This window comes from Acanthochromis polyacanthus, chromosome 11 (assembly GCF_021347895.1).
Source record: "Acanthochromis polyacanthus isolate Apoly-LR-REF ecotype Palm Island chromosome 11, KAUST_Apoly_ChrSc, whole genome shotgun sequence".
NCBI lineage: Eukaryota > Metazoa > Chordata > Actinopteri > Pomacentridae > Acanthochromis > Acanthochromis polyacanthus.
In genome coordinates, this window is record NC_067123.1 from 24,225,807 (window position 1) to 24,246,016 (window position 20,210).

Below are 20,210 nucleotides of genomic sequence, written 5' to 3' on the forward strand. Positions count from 1 at the left end.
AGATTTAGGAAAATTAAATCTAACACTATAAATCAGAAACTTCTGAGACAGCTAGAAAAAATGCATTTTTTGCTATTTTTTTTGGACAAAAATGTTCCAGAAATCAGATTAGATATGGGAATAAAAATGGAACATTTGTTGTATAAGAGCTACTGAGGAGGAGATTTCTGGTTCAGATTATGAGAAAAAACTCATTTTGAAAAAACAGCCTTTAAAGATATGTAATATAACTGAAATGCAGAGATGAAAAGAAGCTAAATGTGTTTTTAAAGATGTCCCCCCTGTAATTGACCAATGCATGAAAAACAATCTGTTTGCCTGTAGTGTCTGACTAACTGCAAATTTTTACACATTCTTCTGGTTAACAGGACAAACTTGCCACTTCCAGAAAACTCGCAAGAACCTCAAGAGACAGGAACCATTCTAAGTCTAATGTTTGTTACATGAAACACATGTTTATTGCCTATTTTGTGTTAAACAATTACAACAGGAACCACAAAACATTGTTCATATACAAGAATACAGGAGTATAAATATAGAATATCTGCGCTACAGGGTAGTATTTGAACATTTGTCAAAAGCACCAACAGACACACATTCAAAAACATCATCCACACAAACAAACCACCTGAGAATGCGGTTTGCACTTTGCACTCGACAACACACTCACTCGCTCACTCACGACTCTAAATGGAAGACCATTCTAAGTCTCTTTAGTGCTCAGAGTACTGTTTGCACTCCAGTTTTTTTCCTTGTTGATTATTTCTCCACAGTTGAATCCACACTCAACAGAATAAATTGAAAAGGGTTGAGAAATAAAGGCAGAACATGACAGAAACTTTGCTTGGTTTTGTCCTATTTCGATCCTCATTTGAAGCCAGTAGAGGCTCGTGGTTTTTTTTTTTCACATAAATACAAAACGCATCTTAGTGGTGCCAACAGTTGCATGTTAACATCAATTATAAAGTTTACTACATTAATGTGGACACGGCACTGCATGGCTGTAGACAAGTTACATCATCGCTGAAATGACAGACAGCCTCTACAAAATGGACAGAATATTCGTCATAGTGCTGTACTACAGAAAGGGATTTATGGCACAAAAGAAGAGCATGGTCTTATCTGGGCAAATACAGATGAAGGAAAATCCATCAAATGGCAAATAACTCTTTGTAACATGAATCATGGAGCCTTATGAGAAATGTAGTCCTTTGAATTACACTAGTCCTAATGCCACAGGTTTGATCATCCCGTCTCCGATCACATCTGTTTACAATAAATCCAGTTTATTTAACACAATATACTGATGTCAAATCCATATAGCACCTCTCATGTGACACCACTGATGTTTAGGCAACACTGAGACAATGTCATACGGGTTTGCAGCTTGCTGTCTCATTGTTTTCTGTGGCTGCTTCACTCTGCTCCATGTCTTCTGACAGTAAGTCCTTTCTGAGGCTTGAAGCTGAGCACAGCGAGTGTTGCAAGCGCGACAAACGTCTTTAGACGCTGTTGAGCAGCAGAATGGCAGTGGCGGCACTGGGAGAGGAGATTTCAGGGTTAATAAAATGGGGGTCTTGTTCATCCCCAGAATCCGCTTCTTGTTCTTGTGCTACAGTCAAAGACAGCTTGTTCAGGCCGGCTTCTAATGTCGCCTCGGCTCCCTCTGCTCTGTCACCTGCAACACACAAGAAAAGAAAGAATGCAAACATTTGTTAATAAATCTGCAAGTTAACAGGGCATACAGCAATTTTCTTTACTAAATAAATGTACTATGCTTAAGTAAAAATACTAGGTACCTGTAGTTGCATTTAAATGCTACTTTATACTTTACACTGATGAACCACAATATTGAAACCACTGAAAGGCGAAGTGAATAACACTGCCCAGATCTCAATCCAATCTAGGATGGAGGATCCACCCTGCAACCCACAAACCCCACAGGATCCACTGCCAGCATCACAGGGCACAGTTATTTTGGCAGCATGAGTGGGACCGAACCAATATAAGACAGATTTAATGTTGCTGTTGGATCTACTGCACTTTTTACTCTCTCCCTCCATTTCTTCCACAGCTACAAATGCTGATTCCAGTTCATATAAAGATTTCACAATCAAAACATATGATGCAGTATGACTAAACTACCCATCAGTAAAAAAAAAAAAGTTAAAATAAGCCAAAAGTTACCAAAAGGCAAACACAGGACCATTTATTTCTGAGCTTGGAATCCCTTCAGCAGCATAAGTTACATATGTACATTATATTGATAGTTATTTACAGCACTGCTACTTTTACGTGCAAATAAATAAACGCTCTGAGCACTTCCTCCATGACTGAATAGGCTGAATGGAAAAATTCCATCTTACGAGGTGCTGATGTTATTGCTGTTACTGATTTGAACATTTCTATAACAAGTTAGATATACCCACTTCATGTGGGAGCTTTAGAAGTGCTGATAAGCAGATTTCTAAGTTTTCTACCGCCATCACCCCCTACTTTCAGTATGTATGTTCAGATAAACCAATCATCTCTTGTTTCCACCTCTGTATCTCCCAATATATTTAAGTGGAGCTTTAAGATAAACAAACATACAAAACATTCCCAACATTAGAGGTCAGTGGTCACCTCTCTCCTGGTCGCAGTCTGGAGAGGAAGCTCCACTGCACTGGCTGCGAGGGCCCAGGAGAGGTGAGGCATGCCCAGAACCGCACACTGAGTCTGGGCTGTGAGAGCTACAGGGGCTCGCTAACTCCAGGCCATCGGGACAAGAGGAGGACTGGATGGTGGAAGATGGAGAGGAAGAAAAGTAGGAGGAGGGTAAAGGGCTGGGCATGTCGAGTGGGGTGGAGGCAGAGGTGGAAGGATGGGAGCAGGAAGAGGAAGAAGGCGAGGAGGGCACTGGTTGGGGAGAGGAGGTGGAGTGAGAGTCGGCCTCCTCCTCTGAGCTGCTACTGTGACTGCCCTCTTCGTCAATGGACACTGACACCACTGAAACACACACAGATATGAACTTTAAACATGCAGACACACAGATGCACCAACAGCACAAGAAACGGTGGATTGATGAAGTGGATGATTCCTGATCTCAGAGTGCTGGTTATACTCACTTGACAGGCCGTCTGACTCCATTTGGAAGTTGGCGATGTCCTCGTTACCTCCGTCTCCTTCGGCACCAACGCCTTGCTCCCTGGTTCCCATGGCGAGGGAGCGTCGCTGGGCGTGGATCTCCTCCGAGATGCTTTCCAGATTGCGTAGCGCCGCACGGTACTCGGCCTTGGCAACAACTAGTTTGGCCTGACGTTCGTCCACATGACGCTTCAGTTGCTATGAGAAATCAATCAGAGTTTCTCAGCAAACTTTGACTACTAGTAAAACTGTTTGCAAATATGAATTATACACAGTTTCATTAGGCTGTGTGGCATTTACAGAGTGAGGATTGTTCCCTAAGGCCAGCAGATGGCAAAATTTATATTCCGAATGACATAAATTTGCCATATGCCCAAGACAGTGAGAGTCTGTGTGAATCTCTCCATGGACATCTGCATACTGACAAAACTGTGTCTGTGTAAATACTGTGCTACAAAGCAGCAGTGCAAATGCTTGGCAGTATTGTGCTTGTGTGGAATACATACAATACTTATTTCATGTAGGTGTCTTATACTACTGAGATAGGTTTTCTTAGTGCTTGCATGGTAGTTTGCATGGTTTCCTTTGGGTGCTCTGGCCTCCCCCCAGAGCCAAAAGAGATGTATGTTAGACTAAATGGTGATCCTAACTCATCTGCCTCTCTGTGTTGGCCCTACAAGGGACTGACGATCTAACCAGAGTGTAAACTGCTTCTCGCCAGAATGTCAGCCAGGCCTAAGCCCCCGTGACTCTCGGATGGGTAAAGAGGAATTAGTAGATGGATGGATGACTTGTGAATATTTTCCAGAAACACATCAGCAACTTGCTACAAACAGCAAACATTCTAGTGAACCTGCAGTAAAAAATGTAATTAAAGATCAATTGTTTGCATTCTAGCCATAAATCCATGACAAGTTTGCCACAAATCTAACTTGCATATGAAAATATGACTTTGTTGCAATTTTTTGGCACTTGCCAGACATTAACTACAGCTGTCTACTAGAAACCTTGAGTTTTTATGACATCCAAGCAGATTAAAAAGTAGTATAATTCAATCACCGTGGTGTCTACAGCTATCCATGCAACCACAGTCATTGTAATAGCTCTGTGAAGCTGCACTTAGGCACAGTGGTGTTTACTAGTGGAGCTACACAGACTCACAATCACCATGCTAACATGTTGACATTCAACAGGTATAATGCCTACCAAATGTGCATTTTTGATTTAACACATAAACATGCAAAAGTACAGCTGAGACTGATGGGAATGTTCTAGATACTTGGTCATAAACCAAAAAAATTGGACAAAATCAATCTAAAGATCTAAATCAGTCTGGATCAAGATGGTAAACCTACAAATCAACACATCAATATTAGCAATGCTAAATATGCACAATCCACATATTTAGTCATGCTAATAGGTTTAAATGTTTGACTGGGTGTATATACATACCTCAAGCTGTAGATAATACTTGGCTTTCAGTTCAAAATACGGCCTGCGGGGAGAGAAAAAGAAGAAAAGCTGAGAGGGGAGGGAAAAACTTTGCCAGTCGTCGTCACTGGAGGAACTGCTAGAAGAATAACACTCCTCTGTGAGCACTCACATTCCTTGGCTCTCGGAAGGGGAGACACCCCAACACTGCACAAGCAACACACGAAACATCTGGATTGCATTAGATGACATTAACGTAGCCCCAATGTCTCACACACACACACACACACATAAAGAGGCCAAAGCAGGGGGAAGCTCATGACCATCAATTCCACTTTATCACAAAGGAAACACAAGCACAGACCTGGATTTATTGATGGAGCGCTTTAGTTTCTTCTCTAACTGCCTCATGTGGCTGATACAGGAGTTGTAGTTTGCTGCTGTTTTTTTGTGTTCCGCTTCACTGCGTGTTCTTGCCTGCTCTGCCTCCATTACCTGAAACAATCGAGAAAAATAAGGTTTATTTTAAGTGTTAAAATCTAGCAAACTTTCACTATCTCCAGAGGCAGAAGCTGTGTAAACCTTCTATTGCAAGAATGGGGCTCTATTTTGGCCTGCATTATGCACATACTCTCTGTGTGGCATGGTTGAGCATTTCCTGCCAGGCGGAGTCGAACTGGCGGGTGTCCTCCTCCAGCAGCCGCTCCTCAGCCAGAGCGATGGTTTCTTTGGCCGCCCGCAGGATCTCCACCGCTCGCTGGAATTCCTGAGTGGCCTTTTGGGCTTCAACTTGGGCCTGGAGTTAAGAAAGAAAGGGCGGACAGTTATAATTTATTCAGTGCTGACTGGAAACCAAAATACAAGACAAAATTCAGCTTTCAGGCGGTAAATACTGCTGCTGAAACATGTGATTTCACTTAATTCTGATGTCATTACCGCTGACAAGAGTGAAAAAGATGACGTAAAGTTGAAACCACAGCATTGTGACAAAGGGTTTGTTCTTACACAACATGAATCGAGCAGCCGTCCTTGTGTGTGTAATTTTTGTCCTGCAGTACATTTCCTCTGACGGAACCATGGCTGATTTCGTCTGACAGCCAAAGGGGAACTAAAGAGACTTGGCACTGCACACACACTTGTACAGAAAGACGACCATGCCCTGATCCGATAGACAAACAGAAGCTTTGTCACTAAAGAAATCTGACACATTATCAGTGGGCTCTTCCTTCCCACTGTCACAGTCAATAGGGGGATTATTCTCATCACGCTGGACATATTTGGACCCACTCTCTCCACTCTGACAGGCGTGACTTAAAGGTCAGCGGTCGGCTGAAAGCCAGGATTAAGCAGTTACAGTAATTCCAATCGGATTTCCTTGAACAAGATAAAAATAATCTGGAAATTTCGGCTATCCCAGATGTTCATATTTAGAAATGGAGACCTTAAACTTAGACAAAGATAAAAGTGAGCCCATGTTTAAATATTAAAATTGGGAAAGCCTATGAAAATGCATTAACCATACTGAGCACAAGTCATAGACATTTACTGTAGCATTTTGGACAGAGATGGACATTTAATGAAAAAATAAAAACACTGCATGCGTTTTCATTCAAACTTGCCTCAAATATTACATACTGAAATATTCCATTCATATTGACGATGATGTTACACGAAACACATTTTTCATCCTGCTACACATCTTGATGACTTTTATCTTAGGAAACCTCAGGGGTTTACAGTTGAAGAGATGCTCTGCTTTATTATTTTATTTGCATCAAACACATCCAAAATGATACTTTACTCTAGTCCTTTATGGGGTTCCTGGACATTTTTAAAAACTGTTTAAGAATTAAAGGAACATATTTTGAGTTTGTTTTAAGTAACATGTAACCCTCTGACATTTTGTAAGTGTCTTGTCTATCATTATGCTTCCTGCGCTGTTTTAACTGTATTGTCTGTCTGTATTGACTTTACACTACAATGGAAGCAAATTTTCTCGTCTGGTTTGTTTTTGTATCCCTCAGTGCTTTCAATAGATTATTGTTGTGATTAAATGACCATTTTATGGTGAAACAAAGCCAGCCATTCATTTGAACACTTCACCATTTCACAGTTCCAAACATCTACTGTTTGGAATTCAAATGTACTTTTTTCTTTGGGAGTGTTTCTTCTCAAGCGATTTTACACAATGTCAATGTGAAATGGCACCAGGGTATTTCTATACAAAAAAATTCCTGTCAACATGTACGCATTACACACGGGTATTTTTATTGTAGAAAAGTTGGAGGTAGAATGTAGCACTTTAACACTGGACCCACTGTATAATAATAAGAGGGTTAAAATGATCTCTGTATGTTAGACTAGTTTGAGTTAGACTATTTAAACCTGCCTTTATGTATTTTGGCATCTTGGAGAAACTGAGCAGAAACTTGTACTTAGAGTTGTGTGATGTAATGCCTGTATGTGTCTTGACCACATATAAAAATGAATGAACCCATCACCCATAGATTTCCTGAACAGTGGTTTTTAAGCTGAATGTGGTGTCTCGAGGTAAAACTTACAACTAAACTACAGGAGTCATTAGTGTGTATCCAGAATACGTAGCAGTGAACAGAGTCTTCCAAGTGAACTCCTGTGGACTGGTAAAGTAGTATATAACAACAGCTACACATCTGTGGGTGTTCACAGCTGTTTGTGTGCTGACCTTTAAGCCCCAATACAACTTAAACGTGTTAGTTATATAGAAAGTTAACGTCTATACAGTTGTCATGAGCAGGGCATTTAACTATAAAGACCAAATACATGTTTTCTTTTTATCAGGCTGCAAACATGTTTATTTCTGCTGTAAAGTTGAGCACTTTAACATGGGGATCTATGGGGATTGACTCAAATTTGGAGCCAGCCTCAAGTGGACATTTGTGAAACTGCAGTTTTTTCATTTCTTTGTTACTTAATTTTTCAGCCATAGAATTTGCTGCTGAAAATCTACCAAGTCACAAGAAAATAAATAGGTATTCAGCTACATTGCTACATGTGTTTACCATAGACATGGTTGGCGTAGCATACGCTGTGTTTATCAGAACCTTTTTGTTAAAACAGCCGCTTGTGACTTGAGATGATGAGAGTGGCGACTGTGAACTTAAAGTTGTGGACCGTAACACCAGAAGAATTTGCTGAAAGAGTCTGAAACACTCAAACCAGGGAAAAGCAGAATGAAGAGGTTCTCTATGTGTTAGCCCCCAGGAGTGACACATTTCACATGAAACAGCTTTAATAGACCAGACTCCCAAAAGGTCAGAGCAATTCCTTTAGGTATTACACTTTTTCTCATGGCCTTCCCTGGCTTTCTGCATTAACCTCTGTAACATGACTTCTGTCACTGACAGCCATGTTTAAGATAAAACCTCCAGCAGTGACGTGAGCAGGCAGAGGTCTGCATCGCCTCACTCAAAATGTAGAAACCAGAAAAGCTGGCATCCTCTGCGTTGGTATTGATATATCAGGGTGTGTCAGCAGTTTGACGTGCTATCCGGGGTTGTAAGGGCCCCTTCGGGAAGGTGAAGAGATAGAGGAGAGGAGTGGGAAGATAACAGTTGCTCGTTACATGCAATCTGTTAGCTTGACAAACCGGGCAAAGATGAATCCTAACTCTTTGTCCCTCATATGACCCATTTCCCAGGCTCTGAGATTAGAGGGGTTGCAGGGGAAACAGAAGGAGGAGGATGGATTTTTAATGAAAGGAAAACATGAAGGAGAAACAGAGAAGTGACGGAGACTTTAAAGCTGCCTGCATCCTTGTTGGTATATATCAAGGTGGAGACTAAAACACCAGGACTTCCTGGACAGAGCAGCCTTCCTCATGCGTCACTTTGTGAACTTCTGCTGTTTCTTTTCTTTTTAGCAGCTGACAAATCTTTGACACCCCATTAAATAGCATGCATCAGAGCTGGAGGACACAATTTGGTGTTATCTTTACAGCACAAAAGCCTGCTGAGCTTCAGACAGTATGCAAATGATGAGCTTTGTTATCAGTTAATTAACTTGATGTCACTGAGCGCACATTATATGACACTCTGAACCACACAATAGGATGCTTTTCTCTCTGTAAAACCATGACACACTGTCACCCCAAGATATGCACCAGGAGCGTAAAAATCCTCCTACTGAAGGATGTTTTTGATGTGTGTGCACGAGTGCGTGTGTGACTGTGCACGTGACTCCTTTATAATTCATGTGTCAGACACTGTCATCCTGTCTGATGCCTTTGTCTCTTGAAATTCACCCTATTTACAGTTTACCAAGATGACAAATGGAGGGCAAAGAGGTGAGGCAGAGGGTGAGGATGGGGGACAGAGAGCCAGACAGACAGGCAGTGGTGCAGAAGAGAATGCTGGGTAAAAAGGGACAAAAGATAGGACAGTACTGGCAAATTCCTATACGCCAACCCCCCCAAAGTCTGCTGGAATGTAAGGGGGAAAACATGGGGGTTGGGTGGGGGTATCTGCAATACTGTGTGTTTGTGCGGGAGGGTCAGTGAGGGTATGTATCTGAATCCTTTTAAAATAGGTCAGGTATTAAATATGAAATATTCATCCATAAATCATGACCAGACAATACACCAGTTTAACCCGAGGCCTTGATCAGCTTTGCTCTATTTAAATCCCCTGATCATACACACACACACACACACACACACACACACACACACACACACACACACACACACATACCTACACACACGAGCCTACAGAGGGCCTGTCATCCTTTCACGTGAACGCAGGTCCTATTAAAATTCAAAACCCCCCAGTAATCCCAGCCACTCACGTGTTGCCGTCAGAAGCAGATGCCACTGGCAGGTAGTTTGTCATATTGCAACAGAGCGAAGCAAGGACAAACAGAAACACACACACACACACAAATACACAGTCTATTTCCATTTAACAGCTCAGCTCTGACACACAAATGTCAGCCTTCTGATGTATGACTCATAAGCTGCTTCTTTATTGGCTAGAATGGAGGAGGCTGCTGGACTTGAAATTTCTGCCCAATCAGATCAAAGCCTCAACAGGCTGGAGCAATTAGACAGCAAAGTACATGACCCACCCGAAAGGGAACAGCACAGTTTAACGAACAAACCACTGGGGAAGTCGTCCTACTTTGTATCTACCTGCGAGAGAGCAGCAAGCATGGCAAGACCTCCAAGATTCAGTAAAAGACAAGTCAGGTCATGCAAAATGTTGCGTCGTATCAGTTTCTCCTCCACACAGAGATGGTGCGTGTGTTTGTGTGTGACATTAGCTGAGGATGCAGAGGTGTGACTGAGTTTAAAAATAGACACCACGTGACTGCGCTCCCTTTAAGTAGATATAAGCAGAGCTCTTTAAACTTCTCACTGCTAATCCTCAGTAAGCCTGCCCTCACACTTTCTGTCTGCCGACCTCGCAGTCACTCCAGCTTTCCTTTGCCAGCATATGTTTGTGCGTGTGTGTGTCTGTACCTGTCTTGCCACTTTGCGGGCTTCCCAGTAGGGTTTGGAGTCATCCACAGCTCGTCCGATCCTCTTCACCTGCTCATCCAGCTTCACCGTTGCTTCTACCAGCACTGCTCGAAACCGCTGACGGCAGTCCTGCACACATTCAAACAGAAAGCATCTGAACTTATGTCAAACTGATGCACATTGTTCATCGCTCATGGTGAAGATGTCCGCAAGTTAGGTCAGAGCACCACCGTGTCAATAGTGTGGCTGTATGTTCCCTTGTGTGTAATATTTTAAGTCACAATTTGGCCCTCGTGGATAGTGCTGTTCTGCTGGCCCTGATAAATTTGGCCTTGTGCCTCTAAAGCAGCTCTTCCAAATCAAGTCTTGACTAAACTAATACCCAAATACAAGAACAAGCATTACCACGCACAGCTGTCTACAGCTGTACAGTATCTCAGTCATGTTTTTTTGTTGCAATGGTTGTTTTTACCCACAGTGCTGATGAGGTGCTACACATTCATTGGTGGTGAACTGGTGAACATTTGTGAGATACGAGGCATAGCATCTAGGTGTGTGTTTGTGTGTACATTCTTTGCCTTAAAGGCCAAAGTGACACTGACAGTACTTGTTATTCATAGATATGATCTGTCATCGAACCTATAGGACAGGTTCACTGATGCCAACCACCTGTTTGCATGTTTGTCAATGTGTCTGTCAGAAGCTGTGTTTCCATTACCCTTAGATATGTGCAAAATGTAAATAGCGCTATAAAAAACTGGTAATGGAAACACCTGAATTTCGAAAAAAGACGAAAATATGGCTAAAAAGTTTTTACGCTCTCATGAGGTGGTTTTTCAGACGTTTCGATATTGAAAAATATCGCAAAAGCGCAATGGAAACACTTTTTCCGCAATTATACATCACCGGACGTGACGTACCTGGTCACATGACCTGTTCTCTTGGAGTAAACATGGCGCGGTACGTGTGGACAGAAGAGGAGACCGAGACTTTTCTTGCCATTATTCTTGAGAAAAACATCACTGCCATACTAGACAGCAAACAGCAGAGGAATGCAGAGTGTTATAAGGAGATAGAAGCGGAAATGATTTCCTGCAGTGAAATCTCGCGGGATGATATTTTACAAGAGTTATGATGCTTCTGCCCAGAACAACCTTCAATGGAAACACGTTCAAAGCGCAAATATACTTTGTCAAAATTTTAGAAGTATTGCTTTTATTTTGCGAAAAACTGTAATGGAAACCCAACTTCTGAGAGCACCAGTTTGAGTTTTAGATCCTCTGTGTGAGGACAATTTGGCCAGTTCTCACTATTTTCTACATTCCCTCAAAGTCTTCAGGCTTGGTTTCAGGGTTGAGGTTTAGGCTGAGGTATTAGGTTTGGTTTAGTTTGGGGTTAGGGTGAGGACAACCTCCAGAGTACTGACAGAAACTGTGATGAGAGAGATCAAATTTCTCCCATATTAGCATTGCTTCATTGACCTTGTTTCCTTCATTTATATGCCACCTTTGCATATCACTAACTTTACAACTTCTTTTCCTCTGTCTAGTTTGTGTTTGTCTTCTCTGCAGGTATCTCTGGTTGCAGAACTACACGTTTCTGTTCTTGGCCTCCCTGAAATGGCCAGCGTTGTGTGGTTTCTTACTGTTCAAAGAGAGTGCTTTTCTTTCAGACATCACCAAAGAGTAGCTCAAGGGGAATCCTTTGGAAATTGTAAGGTATTCCCCCTGATTATGTTAAGTGCCCTGAGATGATTTGTGTTGTAAATTGGCACTAAATGAATAAAACTGGCTCAAATTTAATTAGCGGTTAAGGCAAGGGGCTTGGGAATGCATTATGTCTATGAATGTACTCACAGAAAACCATACAAACATAAAAACAAGAAGAACTGACAAGAATGGAGTGTCTGTGTGTGTGTATGTGTATGTTCATGGGCCTTTTCTTAAACTACACCCCCTTCCTATCCAATTCCTCACTGTTCATTTGGAGAGTCTGCCGCATTAAGTGCTGCAACAAGTGAGTAGAAGTAGGTGATAAAACCTTCCAACAGTGAGGCTACATTGATGCTGACTTAGACTGCGTCCACAATAATACATACTAAAAAAACCTTTCCTGTTCAAACGAGTGTTTTAGAATTGTTTCAGAAATAATCCCTGTCTATACTAACTCGCCTGAAAACATAAACCTCGTGACTGTTCATCTACACTGATCATACATATACCAGCGTGAACAAGAAGCAGAGGGGTGGTTGGTTAGTTGTGGAGGTAGCAGGGGTGTGATAATTAATCAGGGAAAGATGACCCAGTCAGAAGGTGAATGCAAGTGTTTGCACTCCTGTTTACACATTAACACTGCAAATAGAGTTTCTGAGAAATTGATGCAGGGGTAGGTCTGTACTGACAGATCTAAAACTGCATTTGCTTATAGCCGAAAAGCCAGAACAAAAAGAAAAAGCATTGTTTTAAAAATGCACCCATAGACATGTGGACAAGGCCTTAGTAGCATCATGCAACACCATGTTGTGTCTGTTGTGAAGCAAACTCTGTAAAAATATAACTTCTCAACAGCTACCTGCTAACTTAAAGGTAGTAACGTCTAGAAAACGATAGTCTTGCACAGTTAGACTATTCTCTGCACTGTGGAGAATGGTCTGGCTGCATTTCATTATAATTCTACTCTGAGTGAAAAAAAACGCTATGCTGTGTTTTCTTCATGGTCGCTGAAAATAGTGACGGGGGAATTTTTTGTTTGGGAAAAAAAGCAGGGCTGCCTTATTGCACAATCCAAACCTGATTCAGCGTGCAGGTTGTTACTCAGAAATCATTGTTTTTGTTTCCCCAAGTGACCGATTTTCAAAACAGCAACACATATACAGCGGAAGGAGTGGAAAAAGCTGTTGCAAAAAAGTTGCCAGTAGCATAAAATGCAAAATAAGAGATTACATAAGTATTAACACCCTTAAAGTGACTCATCCATTCCAACACAGGTGCAGCCCGTTCATGCTAGAAGTTGCACAACTAGTGAAATGCAGATCATGAATGCAGTGAGTGTGTCTTAAGTGAGTGAAGTATGACGACACCTGTATCTGGAAGATCTGATCACTGGTGAATCAGTACTGCTAGTTATGACTACACCATAATAACAACACAGCACCAAGCAACTCAGTGGAAACGTCATTAAAAAAATAACAGCAAAAGGATAGATACAAGACAATTTCCAAGTCACTTTGACAAGAAAGAGTCTTTTCTTGTAAAGTCAAAAAACTTTGACCATGATTCAATGTTGAAAAGCAAGGAGGTGGAATACTTTATTAGGCAGTTTACCTGAATATACATCTGGTTGTCAGAGTAAGAAAACTGCAAATGTGTTCATTGGATTGTAAAATGTGTTTCCAGGGATTGTTGGGAGAAAATTAAGATGCGTATGAGAGTCAAAAACGGGGAGATGTTTACAAGAAGTTTTCTCCATGCGTTTCAGTTCATCTTGTAGCTTGCCGCTGGATATATTTTATACCTTCCACCTTACGAAGGGTGCTTCATCCAGCTGTGAGTGTGACTACAAACAGAGATCCACTCCATTTCAGAGTGGGAGTGGATCCAGTATGTCTTGTAATTTGCAGAACAGGGGTTTGAAAGGCAGCGGCACCTGCATCCTGTTCACAGCACTGACGGAGGAGAAAAAGAGTGCTTAAAGAGGGAAAAGGGAGAGGGTGCTACAGGAAGCGCACGTCCTGTGACCTCATAATGCTTCCTGACGTCTTCCTGCAGTGACACAGCAAAGAATCCAGGATTTAAATCCAGTAAAAGCACTGCTCATATATTGTAGCCGGTTATTGACGGCACACACTCTTGGCCAGGAGGTTTCTGTGTGATTGTTCCAACACACATGAATACGTGCGGTCTTCCAGCTCTGCCAGGGGCACACGAGGGTTTTAGCATTGTGTTGGCAGAGTCAAAACCAGAATCTGAGCATGGATTTAACCTCATTGCCTGAGCTTCTCCTGAATCCAGTGAATCTACAGCACATCATCCTTAATCAACCCCAGGCTCTGCTGGAAAACAGCCTGCAGCCTGCCAGCGGCACTTTCCACATTCCTCAGCTCCTTACTTTCATTTTGCTTCCTGATGAATCGCCTTCTTTCTTTTTTCTGTTTGTTGTTGTCTGCGTGTTTATTTATAGGGCATCAATCACCTCACTGACACAGATGCTTCATGAAAACATTCCCACAGCAGTGATAAAAAGTGAGTTTTCCAAAGAACAATAAACAGCAGTAGATATCAGATAGATTCAGAAATAATCATGTTTTATAAAAGTTGTCCCATATTTAGCTTGAAAATGTGAATCAAATAAAAATGATACAAATCTGATCCACTCATTCTGTCTTTGTCTCTGCTGTTCTGTTTCTTCCAGCTCTGGTTTGTGGAGTCTGGATGTGAGTGCAGGTCTAATGAGAAACAGAAGAGGCCTGCTCCGAGGAAAAGAAAAACTGTGGTCTCACTCTGGAATGTTTTTGGTTTTTGCTGAACAGTAACCTAACTAGCACACATTTGAATGCAAGCAAGCACTGTAAAAACTCATTTCCACCAACCATCCATCTTTCTACAGTTCCTCTCTTGATTTTAAAACCTTTTCCTCTTTATAACAGTTTCATTTGTGGTTTTAAAGGAAGCCTGAGGGAGCTGCAGGGCGACGACAGAAGTATTTGGGATTTAGTCTGCTCCGAATGTGCCATTCAAATATTATATTTAACATTCAGACCACAGTTATGCGTCTTCTAGCACTGAGCGGTTATACGGTGTAGCTGGATTTTGCAGGAGCAGCAGCTTCAGTTTTTCCACGTTTCCCCTCAAAAGCAGCTCACTCATTTAGGAAATTTCCATCTTTGCAAAACAATCCATGTGAAGCGTTTTCAAAGCAAGCACCTCGTTGCCGGGCAAATCCCTGAAACACACAAAACCCTTTCTGGAAACAAGATGATTATCTCTGACAGGATTTCTCACTTATTTATGGTAAAACTTTAGATTTTAAGTCTAAAAAGTGAGAATTAGTGGCTCTGTGAGATACTGGAAGTGTCTACCCCAGCAGGCTGGGGAATAATGATAATAATGCTGGTATTTGGTCTTACCTCCAGCTCACTCTCCCAGCGGTTAATGTCATCTGTAGACTGGTTCAACTTCTCCAGCTCTCCCTGTTTACAGACAACATGGCAGGGATGGGATGACAGGGGGAGGGAGGACTGCGGTTAAATTAGACATGAGGTTAAACTGTGACTTCTGTTTACTGAGCCTGAAAGAACAAGCACCTTTGAAGCACATCTTTTCCTGAACATACTGGAGCATTTCACTGCATTCACCTCACAGCTACTTCTTTCAACTGAGTTGTTATAGTATCAACAATAAAGTAGCATTTTCTTATTCAAGAAGCATCGAGGTTAACATTTTAAGAACATTTCACACAATCTGACAGTTCTGTTAATTTGTCCATTTCCATCCCAATGTCACTTCACTGGTAGCCACATCTGGACCCATTCTGACCCCGTCTCACCTGGATTCTGGGATCCACCTCTTCTTCCTCCTCAGCACACTGCAGGTCATCCTCACAGTTATTCCCATTTGGTTCCATTCTCACAATATCTTGGCAAAGAATTGAGGGTCCTCACAGTTAACAAAGCCCGACCCCTGGAGTGCTGGGCAGGCAGAGGTGTCCAGCAGTGATCCGCCCTCTCTAACCTTTACGCAGAACGCAGCGCATTGCTCCAGACAGCTGAAGGGTTCTAGTGCAGGCGGATAAAGCAGAGCAGTCAGTCTGGTGTCTGCAGAGACGCGCGTCCTGCCGCAGGGAGATCCAGCGCGCACTGTTAAAAGGATCACCACCTCAGGGATCGACCACGGACAAACTGTGGGAGAAGAAAAAGTAAAATGGCATGTATTCATCAATAGAACGGCTTCTGCTTTGAGTTTTCAAAATAAAAGCATCATACAGTGCAACGTTTGGTTGATATGTACGTCGGATTACCAGCCAATCACAAAGCGCGTTCATCAGCCGGCTCATTAATATTCATGTCGTCTCATTAATATTTATGCTAAGGGAAAGTGCCGTATCCGTAGGCCACAGGCTACGGGTACGGGTCCGTATCTGTAGACACTACCGCAAGGGTTGGCTGAAAGAGGCCTCAGCTCCAACATGTGCTTTCTTCAATGCTTCTTTGCTTGTGTTTGTTTTTTTTTTTTGTATGGAATGAAGTTCTGTGGACTCACCTTGAAATATTAAAGTCTCATTGAAAAGAAGGTCCAGTTTATCGCCGTGGCTCAGTCACAGCTCTCGTAGTCCTGAATATTTCAAGCAAACAAGTTTAGCTTTTCATGCAGAATTTATACATCACACACAGACCTTTTAATACCTTAAATTCACAAATTAAGTCTATATTTTGTTAACAATTTTAATTGCAATTTCTTGTAATAAGCCCAGTTTTAGCCCAAATGTTATTGGATCTTTGTGTGACTAAAACAATTACTATTGTAGATACCCAATATAAAATATGAAATGATTATTTGACTGGGCTAAGGGCTAGCTATAGTTAATCAGAGATATTCTGGGCTTCATAAGAACTGAGGCACTGACAGAATCTGTTGAGCTAACGATAGCCCTCTTTTATCGCAATCAATTTATTTTTCATATTATAGTAGCATCGTAGTTTAAATACCTCTGATATATATGTGTGTAAATTGCACACTTTTAGTATATTTGCATACCTGCTGAGAATGAAGCTGAACCAATGGCTAGGTCTGATTTAGACGCCTATTAAACTTGCTTTAGAATCAAATCTAACATGATAATACGGGAATGTACCTTTTAGATGTCAGATTGGTGGAATATTGATCAGTTGATCAGTTTGGAGGCCAGTTGTGGTTCGACAAGAACCGTTTACAAATGTGATGTGGAGAACTGAGGCCTACATTCCACACACAACAAGAGTAGACATTGAGTTATGTGCATCACTTGCTCAGGACACACAAAACACTGATATGCAGATGAGCACAACAAGACAAAAGCCTGATCTCATCTATCATAGCAACCCTTAACAAAAGGCCAGCATGAAAATGACACTTATATTTTGAACAGTGTTTATGTGGAATGTGTGTTTTTGGTCTGTCCTGTCAATGTAAACCAAGCAGAATGGTGCTGTGGAAAAGAATTTCCCCAATGTGCACAAGTCTCAGTCTAAAAGTCATATGCATTTTATGGATACTACTGATTTTAAACTATCTATGAACCCATTTTAAAAATCAATAAACAACAACATATGATATATGGTCATTCATTTGACATTCAGAAGTGCAGATGGTTTCACATTGTGTAATTTTGACTTAAAAATGTGGATTGTGTTAATCATATATTTAATAAAAAGATTTGATTTTGTGTCATTTACAAACATTTTGGCCTAATTTTTTGACTTAATGCTTGATCTCTGGATACTTTTTTGTTGTTCTGGCTTTGATCAGTCTGCTCACTATAATTTCTAAGATTGTCTCTGTGTTGTTGTTTTATGATATCTTTGTCTGTTGTAGAAATATCAAGGGATAAAAAATATTTTTGGTAAGAATTAAATATGATATTATTTGCTGTGTTTATTTTTTGCTCAGTATATTTTTTAAAACCCAAATCAAGCATTGCTTTCCTCAACAATACCCTTTTATTTTGAAATTTCACCCTGATATTTTCTGTACTTTTCGGATCTACCTTCTTCTTGCTTGATGGAGTTCAATGTGGAGGTTTCTCTGGTTTCATTCGCCCTCTGGTGGTGATGACTCCAGGGAACAGGGAGGGTCAGGCTGGAGGATAATGGCAGCGAGCCGGATTCATGTAAACACTGTGGTCTGAGTGTTTGTTAGGGAAGTGGTTCCCAGTAGGATGTTGGCCAGATGCCCTTAAAGTTTTGAAGGGCTGTATGGAAATAAAACAAGAAATCAAGATAGGTTTCTTGGAGTCAGTCAACAAATTTGGTGGATCATATTAATTGTGAAGCTGTCAGAATTATAATATATTATAGAAAAATTACCAGTGGACCCGTATGAGGTCATTAAACCCCAGTGGTTAGATTTGTCTCAGGCTTTGTTTTATCCTTATATATCCATTAGAATGTCCCTAGCACAAGGTCAAACAGACTGACTGCAAATTCTCAGAACCTTCAGTCATATCTGGTGACCTTTATCAGTTGGCACAGATTATTTTTACACTGAACAATCACCACAGCGCCAAATCCTGAATCCCCAACCTTGCACCACTGCATATGTGTTTCATAAATGTTAATATTTTCATTCTAGCAACATTGTTCTCTGCTCTATTGTTCACCAATCCCATGCACACTGCTGTTCAAAGGTTTGGGGCCACCCAGACAGTTTCATGTTTTCCATGAAAACTCACACTCTCATTCATGTGCTAACATAACTGCACAAGGGTTTTGTCATCATCAGTTAGCCTTTCAACACCATTAGCTAACACACTGTACCATTAGAACACAGGAGTGATGGTTGATGGAAATGTTCCTCTGTACCCCTATGGAGATGTTCCATTAAAAATCAGCCGTTTCCAGCTAGAATTGTAATTTACCACATTGACAATGTCTAGACTGTATTTCTGATTAATTTAATGTTTATCTTCATTGGGAAAAAAAACTGCCTTTCTTTCAAAAAACAAGGTCATTTCTAAGTGACCCTAAACTATTGAGCAGTAGTGTATATAAAGTGCAAATAAACCTGTATTTATTCTTAATAGTTGCATTGATTCCTGTGTTTTCAGAATCTGCAGAATGTGTGCTTAACTTTTGTTCACTTTTAAACATGGTCGTACACATCTACAGCTGTAGCTATTCTCTTTTCTTTAGATTTTGTTTAAATGAATGTTTTCATTGAGCAACTGGAGTCAGATTGCTATGTTTACACATACATGGTGAAAAAAATTCTCTAATTCTGATTTGGGGATTTTGAGTTTAGAGGTTGATAGATAAAACAATATATAATAAATCAGATGCTGAAATTGCTTTTTTGTGCATGTGAGTGATTTGGATGTACAGATTGTTTAATTTTCTTGCAGATTATGTCATGACAGTGCTGGTGTAGTTCTCATTTACTGGTTTTACTGGACTCAGTTGTTGGCAGTTCCAATGAAAAGACAAAACAAAAGTACTGCCTAAGACTGAAAATCATCTCTCTTATTCCTTTAAGTCGCACTGCTGGTTTTATGGCTTTTTGATCCAGATTTTTCTATAGAAAATAAAAAATCCCCAGCTATGTCAGAGGCTGCCAAATGAGTGAATGGGCCCAATTTTTGTTTTACTCTTTTGTTAACATTGTAAAACATTGTGAAGAACAATGTACGAAAATGGAAAATACTGATTGACGACGTGATTTTACACATGCATTCGTCTCCATTATCAATGGCTGTTTTGTTTCATTCGCAATAAATGTGATTTTAAACCAAATTATTTTAATTGCACTGTGTGGAAATTGTTGACATAATCAGTAAATTATAAGAATGAAACCCAGTTAAGTGAAACAAAATGGCACTTATTTAACCCTTAGATGCCCAAGTGATTGGACCTACACTCTTCCCGTAAGCAACCAGAACTCTGCACTAAAACCCAAAAGCTCAACCCAAACTATTCTTGACTATAGGGAGCTAACACAGCCGCTATGCTAACCTAGGGAGATTAGTATAACCTGCGTCTGATGACACCAGGGCTGGGGGACCTTGCTGCCTCTGGGGGGGGGGGGCTGACAGACAACAGATGATTTTCCTTGACCCAGCCAGAATCCACGGAGGACCAGGGGCAGACCAAGGAGCCGGAGCAGTCAGGAGCCATTTTGCCACACGTGCGCAACTCCCATAAAATATCAAATGTTTCGCCAGTCCTGATGTGCATGCAAAATTTGATGCATTTTGAGGTATGTTTAGGCCGCCAAAGTGGAGTTTGAAAAGAGGGGAAAAGAGTGAAGAAGAAGAAAAAGAAACCCTAGGGTTTCAACAGGGTCCTTCGGCACCATCGGTGCTCAGACCCTAATTACAATTTCTTCAAAAGTATGAACTTAAAAATTGAAATGGAATGATACCAAAAACATGTTTTTTTGAGGTGTGGCTGGAATATGAAGTGATTAAA

The 20,210-nt window shown here is 41.1% G+C and overlaps 1 protein-coding gene across 1 annotated transcript; it reads right to left on the reverse strand.

Annotated features, from left to right (window-relative positions):
- Positions 1-430: 430 nt before the first annotated feature.
- Positions 431-15,950, reverse strand: LOC110953672 (SH3 domain-binding protein 5-like). The gene is made up of 9 exons (XM_022197792.2): positions 15,599-15,950; positions 15,180-15,242; positions 10,055-10,183; positions 5,189-5,353; positions 4,922-5,052; positions 4,579-4,621; positions 3,108-3,324; positions 2,626-2,988; positions 431-1,678 (listed from the first exon to the last, which is right to left on the reverse strand). Exons 1-9 carry the CDS (start codon positions 15,674-15,676, stop codon positions 1,503-1,505), a joined length of 1,365 nt encoding a protein of 454 aa, XP_022053484.1. The 5' UTR covers positions 15,677-15,950; the 3' UTR covers positions 431-1,502.
- Positions 15,951-20,210: the final 4,260 nt, after the last annotated feature.